Source organism: Bufo bufo, chromosome 5, assembly GCF_905171765.1.
Source record: "Bufo bufo chromosome 5, aBufBuf1.1, whole genome shotgun sequence".
Classification (NCBI taxonomy): domain Eukaryota; kingdom Metazoa; phylum Chordata; class Amphibia; order Anura; family Bufonidae; genus Bufo; species Bufo bufo.
Genome location: NC_053393.1, coordinates 540,327,974 through 540,351,311, shown reverse-complemented (window position 1 = coordinate 540,351,311; position 23,338 = coordinate 540,327,974). Strand labels below are relative to the sequence as shown.

The 23,338-nt window shown below is 48.4% G+C and overlaps 1 protein-coding gene across 1 annotated transcript in view; it reads left to right on the top strand.

The window, feature by feature from the left end:
- CRPPA (CDP-L-ribitol pyrophosphorylase A) overlaps window positions 1–23,338 on the top strand; it is a 193,063-nt gene that overhangs the window by 110,610 nt on the left and 59,115 nt on the right. Inside the window, 1 exon segment of the mRNA XM_040431297.1 lies at window positions 15,588–15,713. Within this exon segment, the coding sequence (XP_040287231.1) occupies window positions 15,588–15,713 (126 nt within the window).

Below are 23,338 nucleotides of genomic sequence, written 5' to 3'. Positions count from 1 at the left end.
AAGGTAGCATAGTTGGAAACGGAACCAGGGGTTGGAACAGTAGGTGCCGGATGAACAATCCCAAGGCAAAATCCAGGAACAAGGCCAAGGTCAGGATGAATTCAGAACCAAGAACATTAGCACACAAAACGAGAACCTGGACCGAGTGAACCTCAGTTCTCAGGCAAGGCATGAAAGCATGCAAGTTCCTGTGACCACTAGGGCACATGGACCTAACGGGTAGTCACCCAGACAGGGAGGCAAATAGATAACCTTCTGAAGAATACTGCAATGGGGGAGAAACAAACATAGACTGCATAAGAAGAAGGTGTATGACGTTACCGCAGCGGAGCTAGACTTTAAGGGGCCGCAGGTGATGGTGGATGCTCTATTGACAGCTTTCTGCTTTAAATTTTATCCCATTAAATTTTTATGGGTAGAACTTTCTGCAGATTACTTGGAGCCATCATTAGTGCGATGGTGGAGTGACAGGGAAAGCGGTCGGATAAGACGCTATGCATTGAAGATCCCCTCCAGTACAATGTCTGAGGGTACCGCTGACGAGTAGGGAGGGCTCCGCCGTCAATCATCCCGCGATAGCGCTGCCTGTGCAAGCTTGTCCCTGCAGACCCATCTAGACAGAGATATTAATTCAACATGTGTCTGGGGCGTTCACTATAATTGGGCCCCTCGGGGTTCGTTTTATTCCCACGTATCTGGGAGTTTCCCTGATTGGCAGCTGGTAAAGTCTTCAAGGAATCTGATCAGTAATTTGGCTGCGATTGTTCTTCAGGGTGACCTGTAATTTGTACCTGAGCAGAGACGTATTCTATATCTCATAAGTCATGGAGGGGTTTAGTGCTGTTCTCAAAACATGGATAATCCCTCTTCATCCGCCCCGATGGGCTTGGTCTTAAAGTAGTGGTGGGCAGGGGGGAAATTTGGGAAAATTGTTAAGTCCTCTATTTGCAATGAATGATTTTAGAATTCTATTCTATAGGCACTGATCAGCCATAACATTGAAACAATTTAAAAAAAAATGCAGTCCCCTCTGTGGACCATGAAGACATGGACTCCACAAGACCTCGGAGGGGTTCTGTGGTATTCGGCAGCAGATCCTGTAAATTGCTCGGTGCGTCCTCCATGGATCCCACAGATGACAATCAGATTTAGATCTGGGAATTGGGAGTCAAGTCATCGCCTGGATCTCTTGGTCTTTTTCCTCATTCCTGGACAATGTTTGCCTAGTGGCCGACGCGTTCTAATGCTGAGAGAGGCCACTGCCATTATGGGTGTCTTTGTCTGTTTAATGGTTAGGTAGGTGGTAGGTGTAACATCTACCTGATACTAGAACCTGAGGTTTCCAGCAGAACATTGCCCAGACCATCACACTGCCATCCTTTACATAGTGCACCTGGTGGCATCTTTTCACCAGGTAAGTGGTGCACACGCATCATGTAACGTGATTCGTCAGACCAGGCCGCCTTCTTCCCATAGTGCATTTGGTGCCTTCTCCTCCCCACATACATGACGCACATGCACCCGGCCATCCACACAATATAATGTGATATATCAGACCGGGTCGCCTTCTTCCCATTGTGCATTTGGTGCCATTTCTTCAGCAGGTAAGTGACACATCAACGTGATGTAATAGGATTCATAACACCAGACCGCCTTCTTCCCCTGGTGCACTTAGTGTCGTGTCTTTCCCAAGTAAGTAATGCGTATGCACCCAGCTGTCTGCATGACCAGGCCGCCTTCTTTCCGTAGTGCTACTGGTGCCATCTCTTCTTCAGGTAAGTGACGCACATGCCTCTAGCCATCCACGTGATGTAATGTGATTCATCAGACCAGGCCGCCTTCTTTCCGTAGTGCTACTGGTGCCATCTCTTCTTCAGGTAAGTGACGCACATGCCTCTAGCCACCCACGTGATGTAATGTGATTCATCAGACCAGGCCGCCTTCTTTCCGTAGTGCTACTGGTGCCATCTCTTCTTCAGGTAAGTGACGCACATGCCTCTAGCCACCCACGTGATGTAATGTGATTCATTAGACCAGGCCGCCTTCTTCCCCTAGTGCACAAGAATTGACTCTTTAGTTGCTGCCTCGCCAGACGCCATTGTCACCAGATAATCTATGTTCTTCACATCACATTCAGTAGTTTTAATGTTACGGCTGATCATTGTAGGTTTAAGCCAAGTTAAGCTTTAGCCTTTGATATTTAGATGCAGCAGAGCTGAATTGGTCACTGTTTGTGCATCACAATACCTCCTGGATAACACAATAAGTTTACCTGCAGTTCAGATGGCAATTCTACTGGATCCGACAAACTCAAATCTACATCTGTGAGATGCCGAGAAAACTTTAATAAAGCGGGGGCCATGATCTAACACATTGGACTCTCAGCCGTTCATGGACATTAGGCCTCATGCACACGACTGTATTTTTCATCCACGGGCTATATGCAGATAGAATGCTGACCCATTCACTTCCGTGGGGCCATGAACACATCCGTATTTTTTGGTGGAACTTTGCGGCCGTTCTGTGAATGATAGAACATATCCTATTCTGGTCCATGTTATGGATGGAAACATCCATTTCTATTGACGGGATGAAGAAAATGCGGGGACAGTCGTTGGAGAAGCACTGCTCAGTCTCCTCTGCTGTCCATAGGACGCATGCATTCCCGCCGGCAAGTGTGCACACTCCTTGGTCTTCCCTGGCCACTTTAGGCTACTTACTGCACCTTTCCCTATAGGCGTGTGCCTGAGCAATCAGGCACACAAGCAGTCTTGTGTACTCTCTTGTGTACCAACCTCTGCTTGTTTCTCGTATTGACCCTTTGCTGCCCATCCTGACCCTCATACTGATTACTGGATCACATGAACTGTGCCTGTCCTGACCTTGGCCTGTCCCTGGCTACAGCTTTGACCGATCCCTCGATGTTCTGTCTCTTGACCCCCATGGGTCAGCCATCACTTGAGCAGTGAATGCTACAAGAGGTGGCCAGGTGGTTCCCCTGCGGCGGAGTCCAGATCTCTATATAGGGGTTAAAGGGTGAAGACCAGGGAAGCTGCCAGCATAGCACCCTTTGGAATGGCCCCAAAATGAAATCTTCAAGTGACACAGCAGATCCTCTTCAGTAACATTTCTATTGTTTCAAAATTAAATAAGTTTGCTGTATACAGTATAGTCTTCATTAAAAATCTTCAAGCACTTTGTGTATACAGCTCCTATGCAGACCTAGGTGTCACCGTGGTATAGGGACAGTAGAAGGTGAAGGCGGGCGGGCGTATAAAACCTGCTGGTGTACATCAGAGATGCTTGACCTGCTCTTAGGGGCCACAGCAATTCGCAAACCAGCAAAAAATTGTCATTTTCATTGAGTACATAAATCATGGCATCCCCCCTCCCCCCTTTAACGGTAAATGCACACAATCAGGATTTATGTGCGGAGAATCCGCAGGTGTTCACAGGGAAATCCATGCGGACAATCGGCATCATTTGCTGTGGATTTACGTGCGGATTTTCCTCTCCCCATTGAAGTAAATGGAGAAAATCCGGTCAGAAAAGTAAAATAAACTGATTTTAAAAGCAGGTCAAAATCCGCACTGAAAAAAATCTGCACCGTGTACATGAGAATTTCAAATTCTCATAGAATACAATGTACGTGACCTACGGTGCGGAATTTCTGCACGGAAAATCTGCACGCAATCCTGACCGTGTGCATTTAGCCTACAGGAGAGCCGTTGCAGCGTCCAGTTCCCCAGACCCTCTGCGGCGAGGGAGGCGAGAGGCGCCAACAGTCGACATCCATTTACCCTAATAGGGTGTAATGTCGATTGCTCTCCTGATGGGACACCCCCTTTAACCCTTTCCTGTCACATCCACCAGCGCCTGCAGTGAGGGAGTCGCTGCGCACCACAGATGTGCTCCTGTACGTCTGCCAGGACACCGAATATTTTCCATTATAATCATCATTAATGACATGCAGCAGGAGCGGTAATTAGGATAATGGACCCCCTCTGCGCTGACAATACAGAGGGGAGCAGAGGAGCGTTCGTGCACCATGTCTGGTCCTGTTGTTGTGGTTTTTCAGTAGGGCGCGTGGGAAATCGGGAAATTAAATTTCGCAAATAACAAGCCCTTTTACGGCTATGTAAACAGAAAAATCAAAAAGTTATGGTTGCGGGAAGGCAGAGAGCAAAAATTGAAAATCGATGGGTCAGGAAGGGGTTAATCAGACCTCAGCTCAGACTCCCAATGTTAATAGCCCAATCAGACCTCCAATGTTTATGAGACCGTCAATCAGACCTCAGATCAGACCTCCAATGTTTATGAGACCGTCAATCAGACCTCAGCTCCTATGCCCAATGTGAAAAAAAACTAAAACATTCAGACCTCAGATCAGACCCCATTGTGAACGACCCCCATTCAGACCCCCTCTCCTACTCCGGATGGCGTCACAGCACCGTTCCTGGTCTTCCCGCTGCGCAGTGCTGTGACCCGACCTCACACAGCGTGACAAGCCTGCAGGAGAAGACCAGGAAATTTGGTTAAAGTTGAATGACCCTTTAAATCTTTATATAATGTAAGGTTCTGCCACTTTGTTTCAGTTTCTCACATTTTCAAGACCTCTGCTTGCTGTCAGTTGCCAAAAACTTTTCCTGCTCTTGTAGAACGGTCAGAGCTGCAGGGCTCGTTACAGTGTATCAGAGGTTATAAGCAATAATGGACAGTATCCTTCCAAAACAACCTCCCGATGTATTGTATATACCGCCATTAGTCTGGCATTCATCTGTAAGACACTACGGAACCTCACTTAGGCCAGGAGCAGATGGAGCAAAGGGAAACCCACCCGTCTGATGATGATGGTGGCACAAGCCACTTACCTGTTCCAGGACCAAGTCAGTACTGTTGTGGAAAAGGGCGTGCTCTGTGCAGATTCGGTGAACCTGAAGTTAGACCCTCTCTTTGTTGCCCTGTATGATGCTGCTACCCTTGGGTGTAATGCCAGTCATACACAATACCAGCTGCAAGCCTACCTGAAACCACCACTAGAGGGAGCTCCCACTGGTAATCCTGTTTTCAGTAAGCTTCTATGCCCCCCCTAGTGGTGGCTGTGGGAGTGGGAGGCTGAAGATTTGGAGATCAGTAAAACAGAGCTCTGACCGTTACAAAGATACGTAATTGAAGACAGGTACACGTTAATTCTCCCCCCCTTCCCCCTCCGATATCCAGGGGGGTAGCCGAGGTTATCTGCGGAGCAGGTAACAATTCCCCTTTTGTGAGTGCAGCTATGAACATGATGAGGTGTCATTCGTCGGTGTCAGGCGTCACAACCATCATTTCCACAAGTGTAGACCTGATGACTGTAAATGTGACAGCGCTGGACGGGATGATGAGACTGCCGTGTTTCCAAAATCCTGCAAGCGCTCATTCGTCAGAGACCGCAGCGGAAGATAAAGAAAAAGAAACAATGACATCCACACATCTGACTGTTTCTGCTTCTTGTCAGTGAATGGAAACATTTGCGTTAACATTCTAAGGCTGAGAACCCTATACAGATCTGGTACTTCTCACAGCTGAGGGTTGTATCATCCTCTGTGATATAAAATCTAGAGCAGTACAGATCTCTGTCCTGCCCTGTATACAATGTATCAGTCTGGAGTGTGGCCTGGATACAATGTATCAGTCTGGAGTGTGGCCTGGATACAATGTGTCAGTCTGGAGTGTGGCCTGGATACAATGTGTCAGCCTGGAGTGTGGCCTGGATACAATGCATCAGTCTGGAGTGTGGCCAGGATACAATGTATCAGTCTGGAGTGTGGCCTGGATACAATGTGTCAGTCTGGAGTGTGGCCTGGATACAATGTATCAGTCTGGAGTGTGGCCTGGATACAATGTGTCAGTCTGGAGTGTGGCCTGGATACAATGTATCAGTCTGGAGTGTGGCCTGGATACAATGTGTCAGTCTGGAGTGTGGCCTGGATACAATGTGTCAGTCTGGAGTGTGGCCTGGATACAATGTATCAGTCTGGAGTGTGGCCTGGATACAATGTATCAGCCTGGAGTGTGGCCTGGATACAATGTGTCAGTCTGGAGTGTGGCCTGGATACAATGTGTCAGTCTGGAGTGTGGCCTGGATACAATGTGTCAGTCTGGAGTGTGGCCTGGATACAATGTATCAGCCTGGAGTGTGGCCTGGATACAATGTGTCAGTCTGGAGTGTGGCCTGAATACAATGTATCAGTCTGGAGTGTAGCCCGGATGCAATGTATCAGCCTGGAGTGTGGCCCGGATACAATGTGTCAGCCTGGAGTGTGGCCTGGATACAATGTATCAGCCTGGAGTGTGGCCTGGATACAATGTATCAGCCTGGAGTGTGGCCTGGATACAATGTGTCAGTCTGGAGTGTGGCCTGGATACAATGTGTCAGTCTGGAGTGTGGCCTGGATACAATGTGTCAGTCTGGAGTGTGGCCTGGATACAATGTATCAGCCTGGAGTGTGGCCTGGATACAATGTGTCAGTCTGGAGTGTGGCCTGGATACAATGTGTCAGTCTGGAGTGTGGCCTGGATACAATGTATCAGTCTGGAGTGTGCCCTGGATACAATGTATCAGTCTGTAGTGTGGCCTGGGTACAATGTATCAGCCTGGAGTGTGAGTGTGCCCTGGATACAATGTATCAGCCTGGAGTGTGGCCTGGATACAATGTATCAGCCTGGAGTGTGGCCTGGATACAATGTATCAGCCTGGAGTGTGGCCTGGATACAATGTATCAGTCTGGAGTGTGGCCTGGATACAACGTATCAGTCTGTAGTGTGGCCAGGATACAACGTATCAGTCTGGAGTGTGGCCTGGATACAATGTGTCAGTCTGGAGTGTGGCCAGGATACAATGTATCAGTCTGCAGTGTGGCCTGGATACAATGTGTCAGTCTGGAGTGTGGCCTGGATACAATGTATCAGTCTGGAGTGTGGCCTGGATACAATGTGTCAGTCTGGAGTGTCGCCTGGATTCAATGTGTCAGTCTGGAGTGTGGCCTGGATACAATGTATCAGTCTGGAGTGTGGCCTGGATACAATGTATCAGTCTGGAGTGTGGCCTGGATACAATGTGTCAGTCTGGAGTGTGGCCTGGATACAATGTATCAGTCTGGAGTGTGGCCTGGATACAATGTATCAGCCTGGAGTGTAGCCCGGATACAATGTATCAGTCTGGAGTGTGGCCTGGATACAATGTATCAGCCTGGAGTGTGGCCTGGATACAATGTATCAGCCTGGATACAATGTATCAGTCTGGAGTGTGGCCTGGATACAATGTGTCAGTCTGGAGTGTGGCCTGGATACAATGTATCAGCCTGGAGTGTGGCCTGGATACAATGTGTCAGTCTGGAGTGTGGCCTGGATACAATGTATCAGTCTGGAGTGTGGCCTGGATACAATGTATCAGCCTGGAGTGTGAGTGTGCCCTGGATACAATGTATCAGCCTGGAGTGTGGCCTGGATACAATGTATCAGCCTGGAGTGTGGCCTGGATACAACGTATCAGTCTGTAGTGTGGCCTGGATACAATGTGTCAGTCTGGAGTGTGGCCTGGATACAATGTATCAGTCTGGAGTGTGCCCTGGATACAATGTGTCAGTCTGGCGTGTGGCCTGGATACAATGTATCAGCCTGGAGTGTGGCCTGGATACAATGCATCAGCCTGGAGTGTGGCCTGGATACAATGTATCAGCCTGGAGTGTGGCCTGGATACAATGTATCAGTCTGGAGTGTAGCCTGGATACAATGTATCAGTCTGGAGTGTGGCCTGGATACAATGTGTCAGTCTGGAGTGTGGCCTGGATACAATGTATCAGTCTGTAGTGTGGCCTGGATACAATGTGTCAGTCTGGAGTGTGGCCAGGATACAATGTATCAGTCTGGAGTGTGGCCTGGATACAATGTGTCAGTCTGGAGTGTAGCCCGGATGCAATGTATCAGCCTGGAGTGTGGCCTGAATACAATGTATCAGTCTGGAGTGTAGCCCGGATGCAATGTATCAGCCTGGAGTGTGGCCTGGATACAATGTATCAGCCTGGAGTGTGGCCTGGATACAATGTATCAGCCTGGATACAATGTATCAGTCTGGAGTGTGGCCTGGATACAATGTGTCAGTCTGGAGTGTGGCCTGGATACAATGTGTCAGTCTGGAGTGTGGCCTGGATACAATGTGTCAGTCTGGAGTGTGGCCTGGATACAATGTATCAGTCTGGAGTGTGGCCTGGATTCAATGTGTCAGTCTGGAGTGTGACCTGGATACAATGTATCAGTCTGGAGTGTGACCTGGATACAATGTATCAGTCTGGAGTGTGACCTGGATACAATGTATCAGTCTGGAGTGTGGCCTGAATACAATGTATCAGTCTGGAGTGTAGCCCGGATGCAATGTATCAGCCTGGAGTGTGGCCTGAATACAATGTATCAGTCTGGAGTGTAGCCCGGATGCAATGTATCAGCCTGGAGTGTGGCCCGGATACAATGTGTCAGCCTGGAGTGTGGCCTGGATACAATGTATCAGCCTGGAGTGTGGCCTGGATACAATGTATCAGCCTGGAGTGTGGCCTGGATACAATGTGTCAGTCTGGAGTGTGGCCTGGATACAATGTATCAGCCTGGAGTGTGGCCTGGATACAATGTATCAGCCTGGAGTGTGGCCTGGATACAATGTATCAGCCTGGAGTGTGGCCTGGATACAATGTGTCAGTCTGGAGTGTGGCCTGGATTCAATGTGTCAGTCTGGAGTGTGCCCTGGATACAATGTATCAGCCTGGAGTGTGGCCTGGATACAATGTATCAGCCTGGAGTGTGGCCCGGATACAATGTGTCAGCCTGGAGTGTGGCCTGGATACAATGTATCAGCCTGGAGTGTGGCCTGGATACAATTTATCAGCCTGGAGTGTGGCCTGGATACAATGTGTCAGTCTGGAGTGTGGCCTGGATACAATGTGTCAGTCTGGAGTGTGGCCTGGATACAATGTATCAGTCTGGAGTGTGGCCTGGATACAATGTATCAGCCTGGAGTGTGGCCTGGATACAATGTGTCAGTCTGGAGTGTGGCCTGGATACAATGTATCAGCCTGGAGTGTGGCCTGGATACAATGTATCAGCCTGGAGTGTGGCCTGGATACAATGTATCAGCCTGGAGTGTGGCCTGGATACAATGTGTCAGTCTGGAGTGTGGCCTGGATTCAATGTGTCAGTCTGGAGTGTGCCCTGGATACAATGTATCAGTCTGTAGTGTGGCCTGGATACAATGTATCAGCCTGGAGTGTGAGTGTGCCCTGGATACAATGTATCAGCCTGGAGTGTGAGTGTGCCCTGGATACAATGTATCAGCCTGGAGTGTGGCCTGAATACAATGTATCAGCCTGGAGTGTGGCCTGGATACAATGTATCAGCCTGGAGTGTGGCCTGGATACAACGTATCAGTCTGTAGTGTGGCCTGGATACAATGTGTCAGTCTGGAGTGTGGCCTGGACACAATGTATCAGTCTGGAGTGTGGCCTGGACACAATGTATCAGTCTGGAGTGTGCCCTGGATACAATGTATCAGTCTGGAGTGTGGCCTGGATACAATGTATCAGCCTGGAGTGTGGCCTGGATACAATGCATCAGCCTGGAGTGTGGCCTGGATACAATGCATCAGCCTGGAGTGTGGCCCGGATACAATGTGTCAGCCTGGAGTGTGGCCTGGATACAATGCATCAGCCTGGAGTGTGGCCTGGATACAATGCGTCAGCCTGGAGTGTGGCCCGGATACAATGTTTCAGCCTGGAGTGTGGCCTGGATACAATGCATCAGTCTGGAGTGTGGCCTGGATACAATGTATCAGCCTGGAGTGTGGCCTGGATACAATGTGTCAGTCTGGAGTGTGGCCTGGATACAATGTATCAGTCTGGAGTGTGGCCTGGATACAATGTATCAGTCTGGAGTGTGGCCTGGATACAATGTGTCAGTCTGGAGTGTGGCCTGAATACAATGTATCAGTCTGGAGTGTAGCCCGGATGCAATGTATCAGCCTGGAGTGTGGCCCGGATACAATGTGTCAGCCTGGAGTGTGGCCTGGATACAATGTATCAGCCTGGAGTGTGGCCTGGATACAATGTATCAGCCTGGATACAATGTATCAGTCTGGAGTGTGGCCTGGATACAATGTGTCAGTCTGGAGTGTGGCCTGGATACAATGTATCAGCCTGGAGTGTGGCCTGGATACAATGTGTCAGTCTGGAGTGTGGCCTGGATACAATGTATCAGTCTGGAGTGTGGCCTGGATTCAATGTGTCAGTCTGGAGTGTGACCTGGATACAATGTATCAGTCTGGAGTGTGACCTGGATACAATGTATCAGTCTGGAGTGTGGCCTGAATACAATGTATCAGTCTGGAGTGTAGCCCGGATGCAATGTATCAGCCTGGAGTGTGGCCCGGATACAATGTGTCAGCCTGGAGTGTGGCCTGGATACAATGTATCAGCCTGGAGTGTGGCCTGGATACAATGTATCAGCCTGGAGTGTGGCCTGGATACAATGTATCAGCCTGGATACAATGTATCAGTCTGGAGTGTGGCCTGGATACAATGTGTCAGTCTGGAGTGTGGCCTGGATACAATGTATCAGTCTGGAGTGTGGCCTGGATTCAATGTGTCAGTCTGGAGTGTGCCCTGGATACAATGTATCAGCCTGGAGTGTGGCCTGGATACAATGTATCAGTCTGGAGTGTGGCCTGGATACAACGTATCAGTCTGTAGTGTGGCCTGGATACAATGTGTCAGTCTGGAGTGTGGCCTGGACACAATGTATCAGTCTGGAGTGTGGCCTGGATACAATGTGTCAGTCTGGAGTGTGGCCTGGATACAATGTATCAGTCTGGAGTGTGGCCTGGATTCAATGTGTCAGTCTGGAGTGTGACCTGGATACAATGTATCAGTCTGGAGTGTGACCTGGATACAATGTATCAGTCTGGAGTGTGACCTGGATACAATGTATCAGTCTGGAGTGTGACCTGGATACAATGTATCAGTCTGGAGTGTGGCCTGAATACAATGTATCAGTCTGGAGTGTAGCCCGGATGCAATGTATCAGCCTGGAGTGTGGCCTGAATACAATGTATCAGTCTGGAGTGTGGCCTGGATACAATGTATCAGTCTGGAGTGTGGCCCGGATACAATGTGTCAGCCTGGAGTGTGGCCTGGATACAATGTATCAGCCTGGAGTGTGGCCTGGATACAATGTATCAGCCTGGAGTGTGGCCTGGATACAATGTATCAGCCTGGAGTGTGGCCTGGATACAATGTGTCAGTCTGGAGTGTGGCCTGGATACAATGTGTCAGTCTGGAGTGTGGCCTGGATACAATGTATCAGCCTGGAGTGTGGCCTGGATACAATGTATCAGCCTGGAGTGTGGCCTGGATACAATGTATCAGCCTGGAGTGTGGCCTGGATACAATGTATCAGCCTGGAGTGTGGCCTGGATACAATGTATCAGCCTGGAGTGTGGCCTGGATACAATGTATCAGCCTGGAGTGTGGCCTGGATACAATGTGTCAGTCTGGAGTGTGGCCTGGATTCAATGTGTCAGTCTGTAGTGTGGCCTGGATACAATGTATCAGCCTGGAGTGTGAGTGTGCCCTGGATACAATGTATCAGCCTGGAGTGTGAGTGTGCCCTGGATACAATGTATCAGCCTGGAGTGTGGCCTGGATACAATGTATCAGCCTGGAGTGTGGCCTGGATACAATGTATCAGCCTGGAGTGTGGCCTGGATACAATGTATCAGTCTGGAGTGTGGCCTGGATACAATGTATCAGTCTGGAGTGTGGCCTGGATACAACGTATCAGTCTGTAGTGTGGCCTGGATACAATGTGTCAGTCTGGAGTGTGGCCTGGACACAATGTATCAGTCTGGAGTGTGGCCTGGATACAATGTATCAGTCTGGAGTGTGCCCTGGATACAATGTATCAGTCTGGAGTGTGGCCTGGATACAATGTATCAGCCTGGAGTGTGGCCTGGATACAATGCATCAGCCTGGAGTGTGGCCTGGATACAATGCATCAGCCTGGAGTGTGGCCTGGATACAATGTATCAGTCTGGAGTGTGGCCTGGATACAATGTGTCAGCCTGGAGTGTGGCCCGGATACAATGTGTCAGTCTGGAGTGTGGCCTGGATACAATGTGTCAGTCTGGAGTGTGGCCTGGATACAATGTATCAGCCTGGAGTGTGGCCTGGATACAATGTGTCAGCCTGGAGTGTGGCCTGGATACAATGTATCAGCCTGGAGTGTGGCCTGGATACAATGTATCAGCCTGGATACAATGTGTCAGTCTGGAGTGTGGCCTGGATACAATGTGTCAGTCTGGAGTGTGGCCTGGATACAATGTATCAGCCTGGAGTGTGGCCTGGATACAATATGTCAGTCTGGAGTGTGGCCTGGATACAATGTATCAGTCTGGAGTGTGGCCTGGATTCAATGTGTCAGTCTGGAGTGTGACCTGGATACAATGTATCAGTCTGGAGTGTGACCTGGATACAATGTATCAGTCTGGAGTGTGGCCTGAATACAATGTATCAGTCTGGAGTGTAGCCTGGATACAATGTGTCAGCCTGGAGTGTGGCCTGGATACAATGTATCCGCCTGGAGTGTGGCCTGGATGCAATGTATCAGCCTGGAGTGTGGCCCGGATACAATGTGTCAGCCTGGAGTGTGGCCTGGATACAATGTATCCGCCTGGAGTGTGGCCTGGATACAATGTATCAGCCTGGAGTGTGGCCTGGATACAATGTATCAGCCTGGAGTGTGGCCTGGATACAATGTGTCAGTCTGGAGTGTGGCCTGGATACAATGTATCAGTCTGGAGTGTGGCCTGGATTCAATGTGTCAGTCTGGAGTGTGCCCTGGATACAATGTATCAGTCTGTAGTGTGGCCTGGATACAATGTATCAGCCTGGAGTGTGAGTGTGCCCTGGATACAATGTATCAGCCTGGAGTGTGAGTGTGCCCTGGATACAATGTATCAGCCTGGAGTGTGGCCTGGATACAACGTATCAGTCTGTAGTGTGGCCTGGATACAATGTGTCAGTCTGGAGTGTGGCCTGGATACAATGTATCAGTCTGGAGTGTGGCCTGGATACAATGTATCAGCCTGGAGTGTGGCCTGGATACAATGTGTCAGTCTGGAGTGTGGCCTGGATACAATGTGTCAGTCTGGAGTGTGGCCTGGATACAATGTATCAGCCTGGAGTGTGGCCTGGATACAATGTGTCAGTCTGGAGTGTGGCCTGGATACAATGTATCAGCCTGGAGTGTGGCCTGGATACAATGTGTCAGTCTGGAGTGTGGCCTGGATACAATGCATCAGTCTGGAGTGTGGCTGGATACAATGTGTCAGTCTGGAGTGTGGCCTGGATACAATGTGTCAGTCTGGAGTGTGGCCTGGATACAATGTATCAGCCTGGAGTGTGGCCTGGATACAATGTATCAGCCTGGAGTGTGGCCTGGATACAATGTGTCAGTCTGGAGTGTGGCCTGGATACAATGTGTCAGTCTGGAGTGTGGCCTGGATACAATGTGTCAGTCTGGAGTGTGGCCTGGATACAATGTATCAGCCTGGAGTGTGGCCTGGATACAATGCATCAGTCTGGAGTGTGGCCTGGATACAATGCGTCAGTCTGGAGTGTGGCCTGGATACAATGTGTCAGTCTGGAGTGTGGCCTGGATACAATGTGTCAGTCTGGAGTGTGGCCTGGATACAATGTGTCAGTCTGGAGTGTGGCCTGGATACAATGTATCAGCCTGGAGTGTGGCCTGGATATAATGTGTCAGTCTGGAGTGTGGCCTGGATACAATGTATCAGCCTGGAGTGTGGCCTGGATACAATGTGTCAGTCTGGAGTGTGGCCTGGATACAATGCATCAGTCTGGAGTGTGGCTGGATACAATGTATCAGTCTGGCTGAATACAATGTAGCAGGATGCCTGGATAATATAGTATTGATATTACTGTGTAGTATTATTTTACTGATCTCATGTATTATGCCGGAGGCTCCGTGCTGAGATTTGTCCTCGCGATGGTCATGATAAAATCCTTGGTTATAGCAATAAAAGAGGCACCGCCAGTGTTTAAAGGGGTATTCCGGTAGTTAAAAGGTATCCGTTATCCACAGGATAGGGGATAAATATCGGATTGGTGGGGGTCCTACTGCTGGGACCCCTACCGATCACGAGAACGGGGGACCCGTACCCTCTGCTGCTTTCCTGAAATGACCGGAGTGGCCAATTACTTATGTGTGCAGCCGCTCTATTCCTTTCTATGGGAGTTCTTGAGATAAGGGAGCACTCTACTCAGCTATTTCCGGAACGCCCATAGAAATGAATGGAGCACCCGCGCACACAAGCGACCGGCTGCTCCAGCCATTTCAGGGGAGCTTCAGGGGCTACGGTTACTGCGTTCTCGTGGGGGTCCTACTGCAGGTACCCCCACCGATCTAATGGTTATCATTAGGGGTGAGCGAATCGACTTGGATGAAACATCCGAAGTCGATTCGCTCATCTCTAGTTATCACCTATGCCGTGGATAGGGGATAACTTCTACTTGCCACCGGAATACCCCTTTAAGGCCTCTTGCCCATGAAAGTAAGGGCTCCGTGCCCGTGCTGTGGACCGCAAATTGCGGTCCGCAATGCACGGGTACCGACCGCGGGGAAGCCGCATGCGGATCGCAGACCCATTCACTTGAATGGGGTCCCTGATCCGTCCGTTCCGCAAAAAGATAGAACAAGTTCTATTTTTTTTAGAACGGAAGCACGGAAAGGAACCCCACTGAAACACTCCGTAGTGCTTCCGCGGGGTTCCGTTCTGTGCTTCTGTTCCGCACCGCATCTCCGGATTTGCGGACCCATTCAAGTGAAAGGGTCCGCATCCGTGATGCGGAATGCACACAGCTGGTGACCCGCGTATGCGGTCCACAGCACAGGCACGGAGCCCTTACGTTCGTGTGAAAGAGGCCTAAGGCTAGGTCTACACGAAGACATGTGTCGCGCGTCAGATAGGGCACGACTACACTACAACATTTGTTATAATGATAGTCTATGGTGTCGGACCGCAAAACACACAACGGTCGTGTGCATGAGGCCTTAGGCTTCATCCACATTTCCATTTTTCACGGAAGCGTGCTGTCCACATTTTCCACTGACAGCACATGTACCCATTGATTTCAATGTGTCTGTTCACGTAGGTCAGTGAAAAAAAAACAGAGACATTGACTACCTTGGTCCATGATGCGAACCAAACACACCCATTGAAGTCTATGGGTCTGTGAAAATCACTGACACAACACTGATGGTATCCGTGGTGCGTCCGTTTTTCATGGAAGACAGTCAGAAAATACTCTTGAAATTAATTTCCAGCTGAGCAACGTCCATGGATTTGGGTTGACACACTGAGGGTAAAAACGGACACGGATCCTTCACAGATGCTTTTTTTCACGGATGTGACACTGACACGAAAAATGTGGACGAGGCCTTATACTCAGGTATTTTACTGATTTGTCATGTTTTTTTTTTTTAAGGTTCACTTGGCTTTTCCTGAGAAATGCGCCGGCGAAGTGCGGAAACTGAGCGAAATCCGCGAAGTTGCAAAAATAGCGCAGAAGTCGGATATATTACTGTACGGCCTCCTGATAAACTTCTCCAAGGTAAGAGCACCGAGGACCGCACCACCTGTAAAATGCAATGAACGGTCCACCGCTACTAGGTTACCCTTGGTCTTCCACCTGCTACGGCAAGTTCTATTTTTTTGCGGAACGGAAACACTCCGTAGTGCTTCCGTGGGGTTTCGTTCCGTGCCTCCGTTACGTTCCGCACCGCATCTCCGGATTTACAAATGGGTGTGCATCTGTGATACGCAATGCACGCAGCCGGTGCCCCGTGTATTGCGGACCCGCGGTATACGGGAGCACTACGGCTGTGTGCAAGAGGCCTTACTGATCTTGTACTGATCCCTTACACAATTATTTCTTCTCCGCTCACATCCAAAACGACTGGTTTCCTGGGGGCAGTGCATTGTGGGAGGTCAGGTGACATGCATTAATTTGTTTATTTATAGCTCAGCTGTTTGGTCACATGACTGTCAGCGGGGAGTAGATAAACTGCTGTCTGTTTCCAAGGGCAACCGGCAGGGTTTAGAAAGCAGCTCTGGATGTGACTGGAGAAAATAATATGAAGTAACTAAAAAACAGAGGAAAAAAGTAAAGCAAAGCATTCGTTAAAGTTTTTATTTAGCTTTATACTGATATTTGGGGAAAAGTAGAATAACCCTTTAAATCCTCATAGAATGGAAAGTTCTGCCACTTTCTACTGTATTTTGTTTCAAAGCTGCAGTGCTCGTTACAGTGTATCAGAGGTTTAAGCAAGAAGGTCAAAGCTGAATGGTGTAGGGATCCATCATAATTAAGGGAGCACTGCTGTGGACCTAAACTGATAGTGGGGGTCTTAGGGTCCGACCTCCACCAATAGGATATACCACTTAAGGGCTCATGTACATGACCGTATGTATTTTGCGATCCGCAAAAAAAAAAACGGGTGACGTCTGTGTTGCATCCGTTTTTTTACGGATCCATTGTAACAATGTCTGCAAAACGGACAAGAATATGACATGTTCTATTATGTTTTTGCGGAACGGACATACGGACACGGAATGCCTAACAGGTAGAACCAGCCCTGAACCTCACATGGTCCAGAGATCTCCACATTCATTGCTCCAGTTACTCCCTTAGTTTTATGTCACGCTGGCATCCCAGGGCGTGTCCTTTCTCAGAGAGCGTGTCCTTTCTCAGAGAACGTGTCCTTTCTCAGAGAGCGTGTCCTTTCTGTTTCAGGTCTCTCCCTGTGACAACAACAGCTTCTAACAGTAAATACAGCTAGTGGCAGTTGAAGAATGAAACTGAGCATGTGTGACCACCTCAGCGAGGTGGACAAATAAAGAAGGAAAAGGACAAACAGCAGGTGGCGCTATACAGATCGATTTTATTGAATATCTCACTGGCTATGCTAAATTTTTAATTGCAAGCAATTAGAAAAGTATTCAGATCCAGGTGCTGGTTTGAGAAATGTAGAATTTTTGGTGGTGCAGGGAGTGATTTGCTGTGGTTTTTGGGGTGCGGTCACTGTACGTGTAAACTTTCCTTCTATGTTATATAACATTTCCTCATGTTGCTGCAACTCTGTCGCCTGCGGCAGATGACAGACCGCCATAAGGCGCTCGTTTATCATTATCACCCAGCAGCTTCCTGAGAAGAGGAAGAACTACCAACCTCATCAGGAACTGCCGCAGTGACATCAGATTGGCTCCCGTCCCAGTCACTGACAAGGCAAATAATCAGATATCACCTTGTGGCACAGATTAAACCCCCAGCTCCAAGCTCCTCCCCCTGACCGAGGCCCCTCCCCCTGTATGAGCAGCAGTTACCTGATGATTATTGTGTCCTTGTAAAAGTCATCTCCCCATGTCTTGACTTTATGCTGAGCTTGTGCTTATAAACTGCAGTCAGTCTGAAGTAGCAGAGCTGCAGTGTAGAGCATGGAGGAGGGACAGAGCCTCATTCTGAGTTTCTGGTGAGACAGGACATGGCCTTCAGACTACCTCAGGCTCCAATAGGCAATGCCGCTGAGCTGGAGTCACTGATCATAGCTGTGCCCTAATGGAGCAGATCTGCAGTGTAAAGAAGGGAGGAGGGACAGAGCTCTGTGCTGCGATTGGACAGTGCTACAGCCAGGGAGAAGGAACGCCCAGGGAGAAACAGGGCAGACTCCTCCCTGGTTTACCGATAGTAGCAATTACCATACAGCGCGGGAGAAGGTAACGGGGGCCACATCAGGCGAATGGAGCGGCGCCCAGATATAATAGTAAGTGCAGGGAGATCCCTGGGCGCCGCGCTACATATACAGATAGTTATCTTACAATGTTCGGATCCATGAAAAGTCCTCTTTAAGGCCTCATGCACACGACAGTTTTTTTTTAATGACCGCAAAAACGGGGTCCGTAGGTCCGTGATCCGTGACCGTTTTTTTGTCCGTGGGTCTTCCTTGATTTTTGGAGGATCCACGGACATGAAAAAAAAGTTGTTTTGGTGTCCGCCTGTCCGTGCGGAGCCAAACGGATCCGTCCTGAATTACAATGCAAGTCAATGGGGACGGATCCGTTTTTGACGTTGACACAATATGGTGCAATTGCAAACGGATCCGTCCCCCATTGACTTTCAATGTAAAGTCAGGAGTCCCTTTTATACCATCGGATCAGAGTTTTCTCCAATCCGATGGTATATTTTAAGTTGAAGCGTCCCCATCACCATGGGAACGCCTCTATGTTAGAATATACCATCGGATTTGAGTTAGATCGTGAAACTCAGATCCGACAGTATATTCTAACACAGAGGCGTTCCCATGGTGATGGGGACGCTTCAGGTTAGAATATACTAAAAGAACTGTGTACATGACTGCCCCCTGCTGCCTGGCAGGTGCTGCCAGGCAGCAGGGGGCAGACCCCCCCTCCCCCCCCCTGTATTTAACTCATTGGTGGCCAGTGCGGCCCCCCCTCCCTCCCCTGTAGTTAACACATTGGTGGCCAGTGCGGCCGGCCCCCCCTCCCTCCCCTGTAGTTAACACATTGATGGCCAGTGCGGCCGGTCCCTCCTCCCTCCCCTGTAGTTAACACATTGGTGGCCAGTGCGGCCGGCCCCCCCTCCCTCCCCTGTAGTACTGTAGATTCATTGGTGGCCAGTGGGCCCCCCCCTCCTAATTAAAATCTCCCCCCCTATCATTGGTGGCAGCGAGAGTACCGATCGGAGTCCCAGTTTAATCGCTGGGGCTCCGATCGGTAACCATGGCAACCAGGACGCTATTGCAGTCCTGGTTGCCATGGTTACTTAGCAATTTTTAGAAGCATTATACTTACCTGCGAGCTGCGATGTCTGTGACCGGCCGGGCGCTCCTCCTATTGGTAAGTGACACGTCTGTGCGGCGCATTGCCTATAGCACAGACCTGTCACTTACCAGTAGGAGGAGCGCCCGGCCGGTCACAGACATCGCAGCTCGCAGGTAAGTATTTTTAGAGGATCCACGGACATGAAAAAAAAGGTCGTTTTGGTGTCCGCCTGGCCGTGCGGAGCCAAACGGATCCGTCCTGAATTACAATGCAACGAAAAATGGACGAGAAATCGGTCACGGATCACGGACCTACGGACCCCGTTTTTGCGGATCTTAAAAAAAACCGGTCGTGTGCATGAGGCCTAATACTGAAAAAAAAATTAAAACCTTTTTTCATAACCATATTCTGACCCCTTTAACTTTTTTGTAGCTATGTGTCCGGGGTTGTGTGAAGGCTCATTCTTTGTGGGATGATCTGTTCTATTAAATTTTTAGTCTGTGCGACTTTTTGATCACTTTTTATTAAAAAATTATTGGGTAGTTAAAGTGACAAAAAATGGCAAATTAGCATTTTTTTTCCCTGCTACACCATTTGCCGTACGCCATTAATATTGTTATATTTTAATAGTATGGGCATTTTCGCACACGGCGATGCCCATGATGTCTATTTTTTTTATTGGTTAAGTATTTTTATTTTTTAGGAAAGGGGGGTGATTTGAACTTTTAATTATTTTATTTTTTTATATTTGTAAAAGCTTTTTTTTAACTTTTTTTTTTTACTTTTTTTATGTCACCTTGGTTGACAATAACTGACAATCATTCGATTGCCCATAGTATTCAGTGATGGCTAAATAGCCATCATTGAAGACTTCATTTGCACCTCTGCTTGCTGTCAGTGAATGAAACCTTAACTGATTCATAATAACTATACTTACATTGATACTTCTCACAGCTGAGAGTTTGTTACCATTGTACCCTGTTTAGACTTTATCCTGTAAGCTGAGCAGCCTGGATACATCCTACCTGCACTGATACATTGTAGCAAAACAGGACAAGAGAGAGATCTGTGCTGCTCCTGTGTTTAGCTCACAGAGGATTGTCTAGGCTCGATACAATCGTAGCAAAACCTCAGCTGTGAGAAGTATTAGGCCTGGACGGTGAGGTTCACATTCACTGACTGCAAGCAGAAATCTCGAAGATGGGGAGAAATGATGACACAACGTCTGTTGAGCTCCACATTTATGGTAATGAAGCCGAGCTGCTTATGTTGTCCGGCCTAAGGGCAGCTATTACATAGATCCGGCACCGCTTCTCGCATCGTCTGCGGGGGGTTGGAGGATGAGAGTGATCCGTAAATCCATGATCCCCTTATTATGTCTCAATAACCGTTCCATCCGGCGGCGGCGGCGGAATATAAACCTGTCACAGTCAGATTTACAGGATGACATCAACTGTGATTGCACTGACACCTCAGCTCTTGGAATGCTAATTAAAGGAGAACTCCACCCAGCACTGAGACTGTGCATGTTAGGAGTGATTGGTAGAATAGTAACACGCGTGCACCTCCCCTTCATCTATTTTCTTCATAAAGATTAAGATGGCGGAAAATATGCATTTGATAAATGGCGCAGTGTATTTATTTCTATCATTGGCTGCCGCTGTTTTTGGTGCAGTATACTGACAGAGCTTAGGACAGGCGAGAGACGGTGGAAGTGCGCCTTGTAGGACGCGGCCGCGCCAGACATGTTACAGATGTGATAAATATGGTGAAGGAGCGAGCATTTGGTTTCCAGTGATGACAGACCCTGAGGCATACATACTCTGCTTAGGGCTCATGCACACAAACGTATTTTTTGTCCGTGTCCTTTTAGTTTTTTTTTTTGCGGCCCGTATGCGGAAGAATTCACTTCAACAGGGTTGCAAAAAAACGGAAATGACTCAGTGTGCATTCCGTGTATGTAAGTCCGTTCCGCAAAAAAATAGAACATTTCCTATTCGTGTCCGCATTACGGCCAAGGATAGGACTGTTCTATTAGGGGCCGGCTGTTCCGTTCCGCAAAATACGCCATGCACACGGCGGGTATCCGGGTTTTGCGGATCCCAAAAGGTCCAACGGTCGTGTGCATGAGCCCTTAGTTATATCTCTTTCTGGGAAAGCTGGGTGACACTCAGTGCGGCTGCCGTTATGGTTCAGTTGTGACTCCAGGATCCTGCACGAGCTGCCGGACTGTACACACGAGGGCAGCTGATGAATCAGGCAGATTTACCATTCAGGGCTCCAGGAAAGCTGGGTGATCGCTCCTTAGATAACGCCAGCTCAGGCATCAGTATTTATTAGATACACATGACTGATGCTTAGATACATTAGCTAATATACATAACAAGGCAGGTTTTCTATTCGCATGCTTCTGGTAGTAACCCAGCTTTCCCAGAAACAGAGAACACCAAGAACTGCTTGGCATGTGTGATACTGTCTGCTGAGCTGTGTATCTAATCCTATCCTGTGTGATACTGTCTGCTGAGCTGTGTATCTAATCCTATCCTGTGTGATACAGTCTGCTGAGCTGTGTATCTAATCCTATCCTGTGTGATACTGTCTGCTGAGCTGTGTATCTAATCCTATCCTGTGTGATACTGTCTGCTGAGCTGTGTATCTAATCCTATCCTGTGTGATACTGTCTGCTGAGCTGTGTATCTAATCCTGCCCTGTGTGATACTGTCTGCTGAGCCAAGTATCTAATCCTATCATGTGTAATACTGTCTGCTGAGCTGTGTATCTAATCCTATCCTGTGTGATACTGTCTGCTGAGCTGTGTATCTAATCCTATCATGTGTGATACTGTCTGCTGAGCCAAGTATCTAATCCTATCCTGTGTGATACTGTCTGCTGAGCCAAGTATCTAATCCTATCATGTGTCATACTGTCTGCTGAGCCAAGTATCTAATCCTATCATGTGTCATACTGTCTGCTGAGCCAAGTATCTAATCCTATCATGTGTCATACTGTCTGCTGAGCCAAGTATCTAATCCTATCATGTGTCATACTGTTTTCTAAGCATGTATCTAAGCCTAATATGTGTGATACTGTCTGCTGAGCTATGTATCTAAGCCTGTTCTGTGTAATACAGTCTACTAAGCTGCTGAATCTAAGCCTATCATGTGTGATACTGTCAATTAAGCTGCTGTATCTAAGCATATCAAGTAAGATACTGTCTGCTGAATTACTGTATCTAAGCCTAATATGTAGGATGCTGTCTGCTGAGCTATGTATCTAAGCTTCGTCTGATACAGTCTACTAAGCTTCTGTATCTAAGCCTGTCATGTGTGATACTGTCTGCTGAGCTGTGTATCTAATCCTATCCTGTGTGATACTGTCTGCTGAGCTGTGTATCTAATCCTATACTGTGTGATGCAGTCTGCTGAGCTGTGTATCTAAGCCTATTAAGTGTGATGCAGTCTTCTGAACCTGTGTATCTAAGCCTATTCTGTGTGATACTGTCTAATAAGTTGCTGTATCTAAGCCTGTTATGTGTGATACCATCAATTAAGATGCTGTATCTAAGCACATCAAGTACGATACTGTGTGCTGAGCTGCTGTATCCAAGTCTCTACCCTATGCCAGGCTTTGTGGAGTAGATGTATCTCAGTCTGTCATGTGTGATACTGTGTGCTGTGCTGCTGTATCTAATCCTGTCACGTTCTGTCCTGTCTGGTGTTGAGGAGTCTGGGAAAGTTGGGTGATAACCTGTAATAGAGATTATACTGAATAAATGGCGCGGTGGGCGTCGCAGGTATTCGCCATGGCTGCGGGCACAGGCAAGTGCGGCCCTCACAGAGCTTCCTGCGCTGCGCTCCTGGCAGCCGCATGTCCTGTGTCTTACACCGCAGGATCCTCGCCTGTAATTAAAGGGAACCTGTCACCGGGATTTTGTGTATAGAGCTGAGGACATGGGTTGCTAGATGGCCGCTAGCACATCCGCAATACCCAGTCCCCATAGCTCTGTGTGCTTTTATTGTGTAAAAAAAACGATTTGATACATATGCAAATTATCCTGAGATGAGTCAGAGCTTGAAAATATGACTCTTCTCTGGTCACACAAGTAAAAGATATGACTCTTTTATGTTAATTTGCATATCTATCAAATCGTTTTTTTTTACACAATAAAAGCACACAGAGCTATGGGGACTGGGTATTGCGGATGTGCTAGCGGCCATCTAGTAACCCATGTCCTCAGCTCTATACCCAAAATCCCGGTGACAGGTTCCCTTTAAGTAAAGACGGAGGCTCCACCCCCAATTATTAAAATATTTCTCGCGCCACAAGGTATAAATCCAGATTGAATAGAGAAGACTTTGCTGCAGCGTCGTGGGTGGCGCTGGAACGGGGCGACGCCGT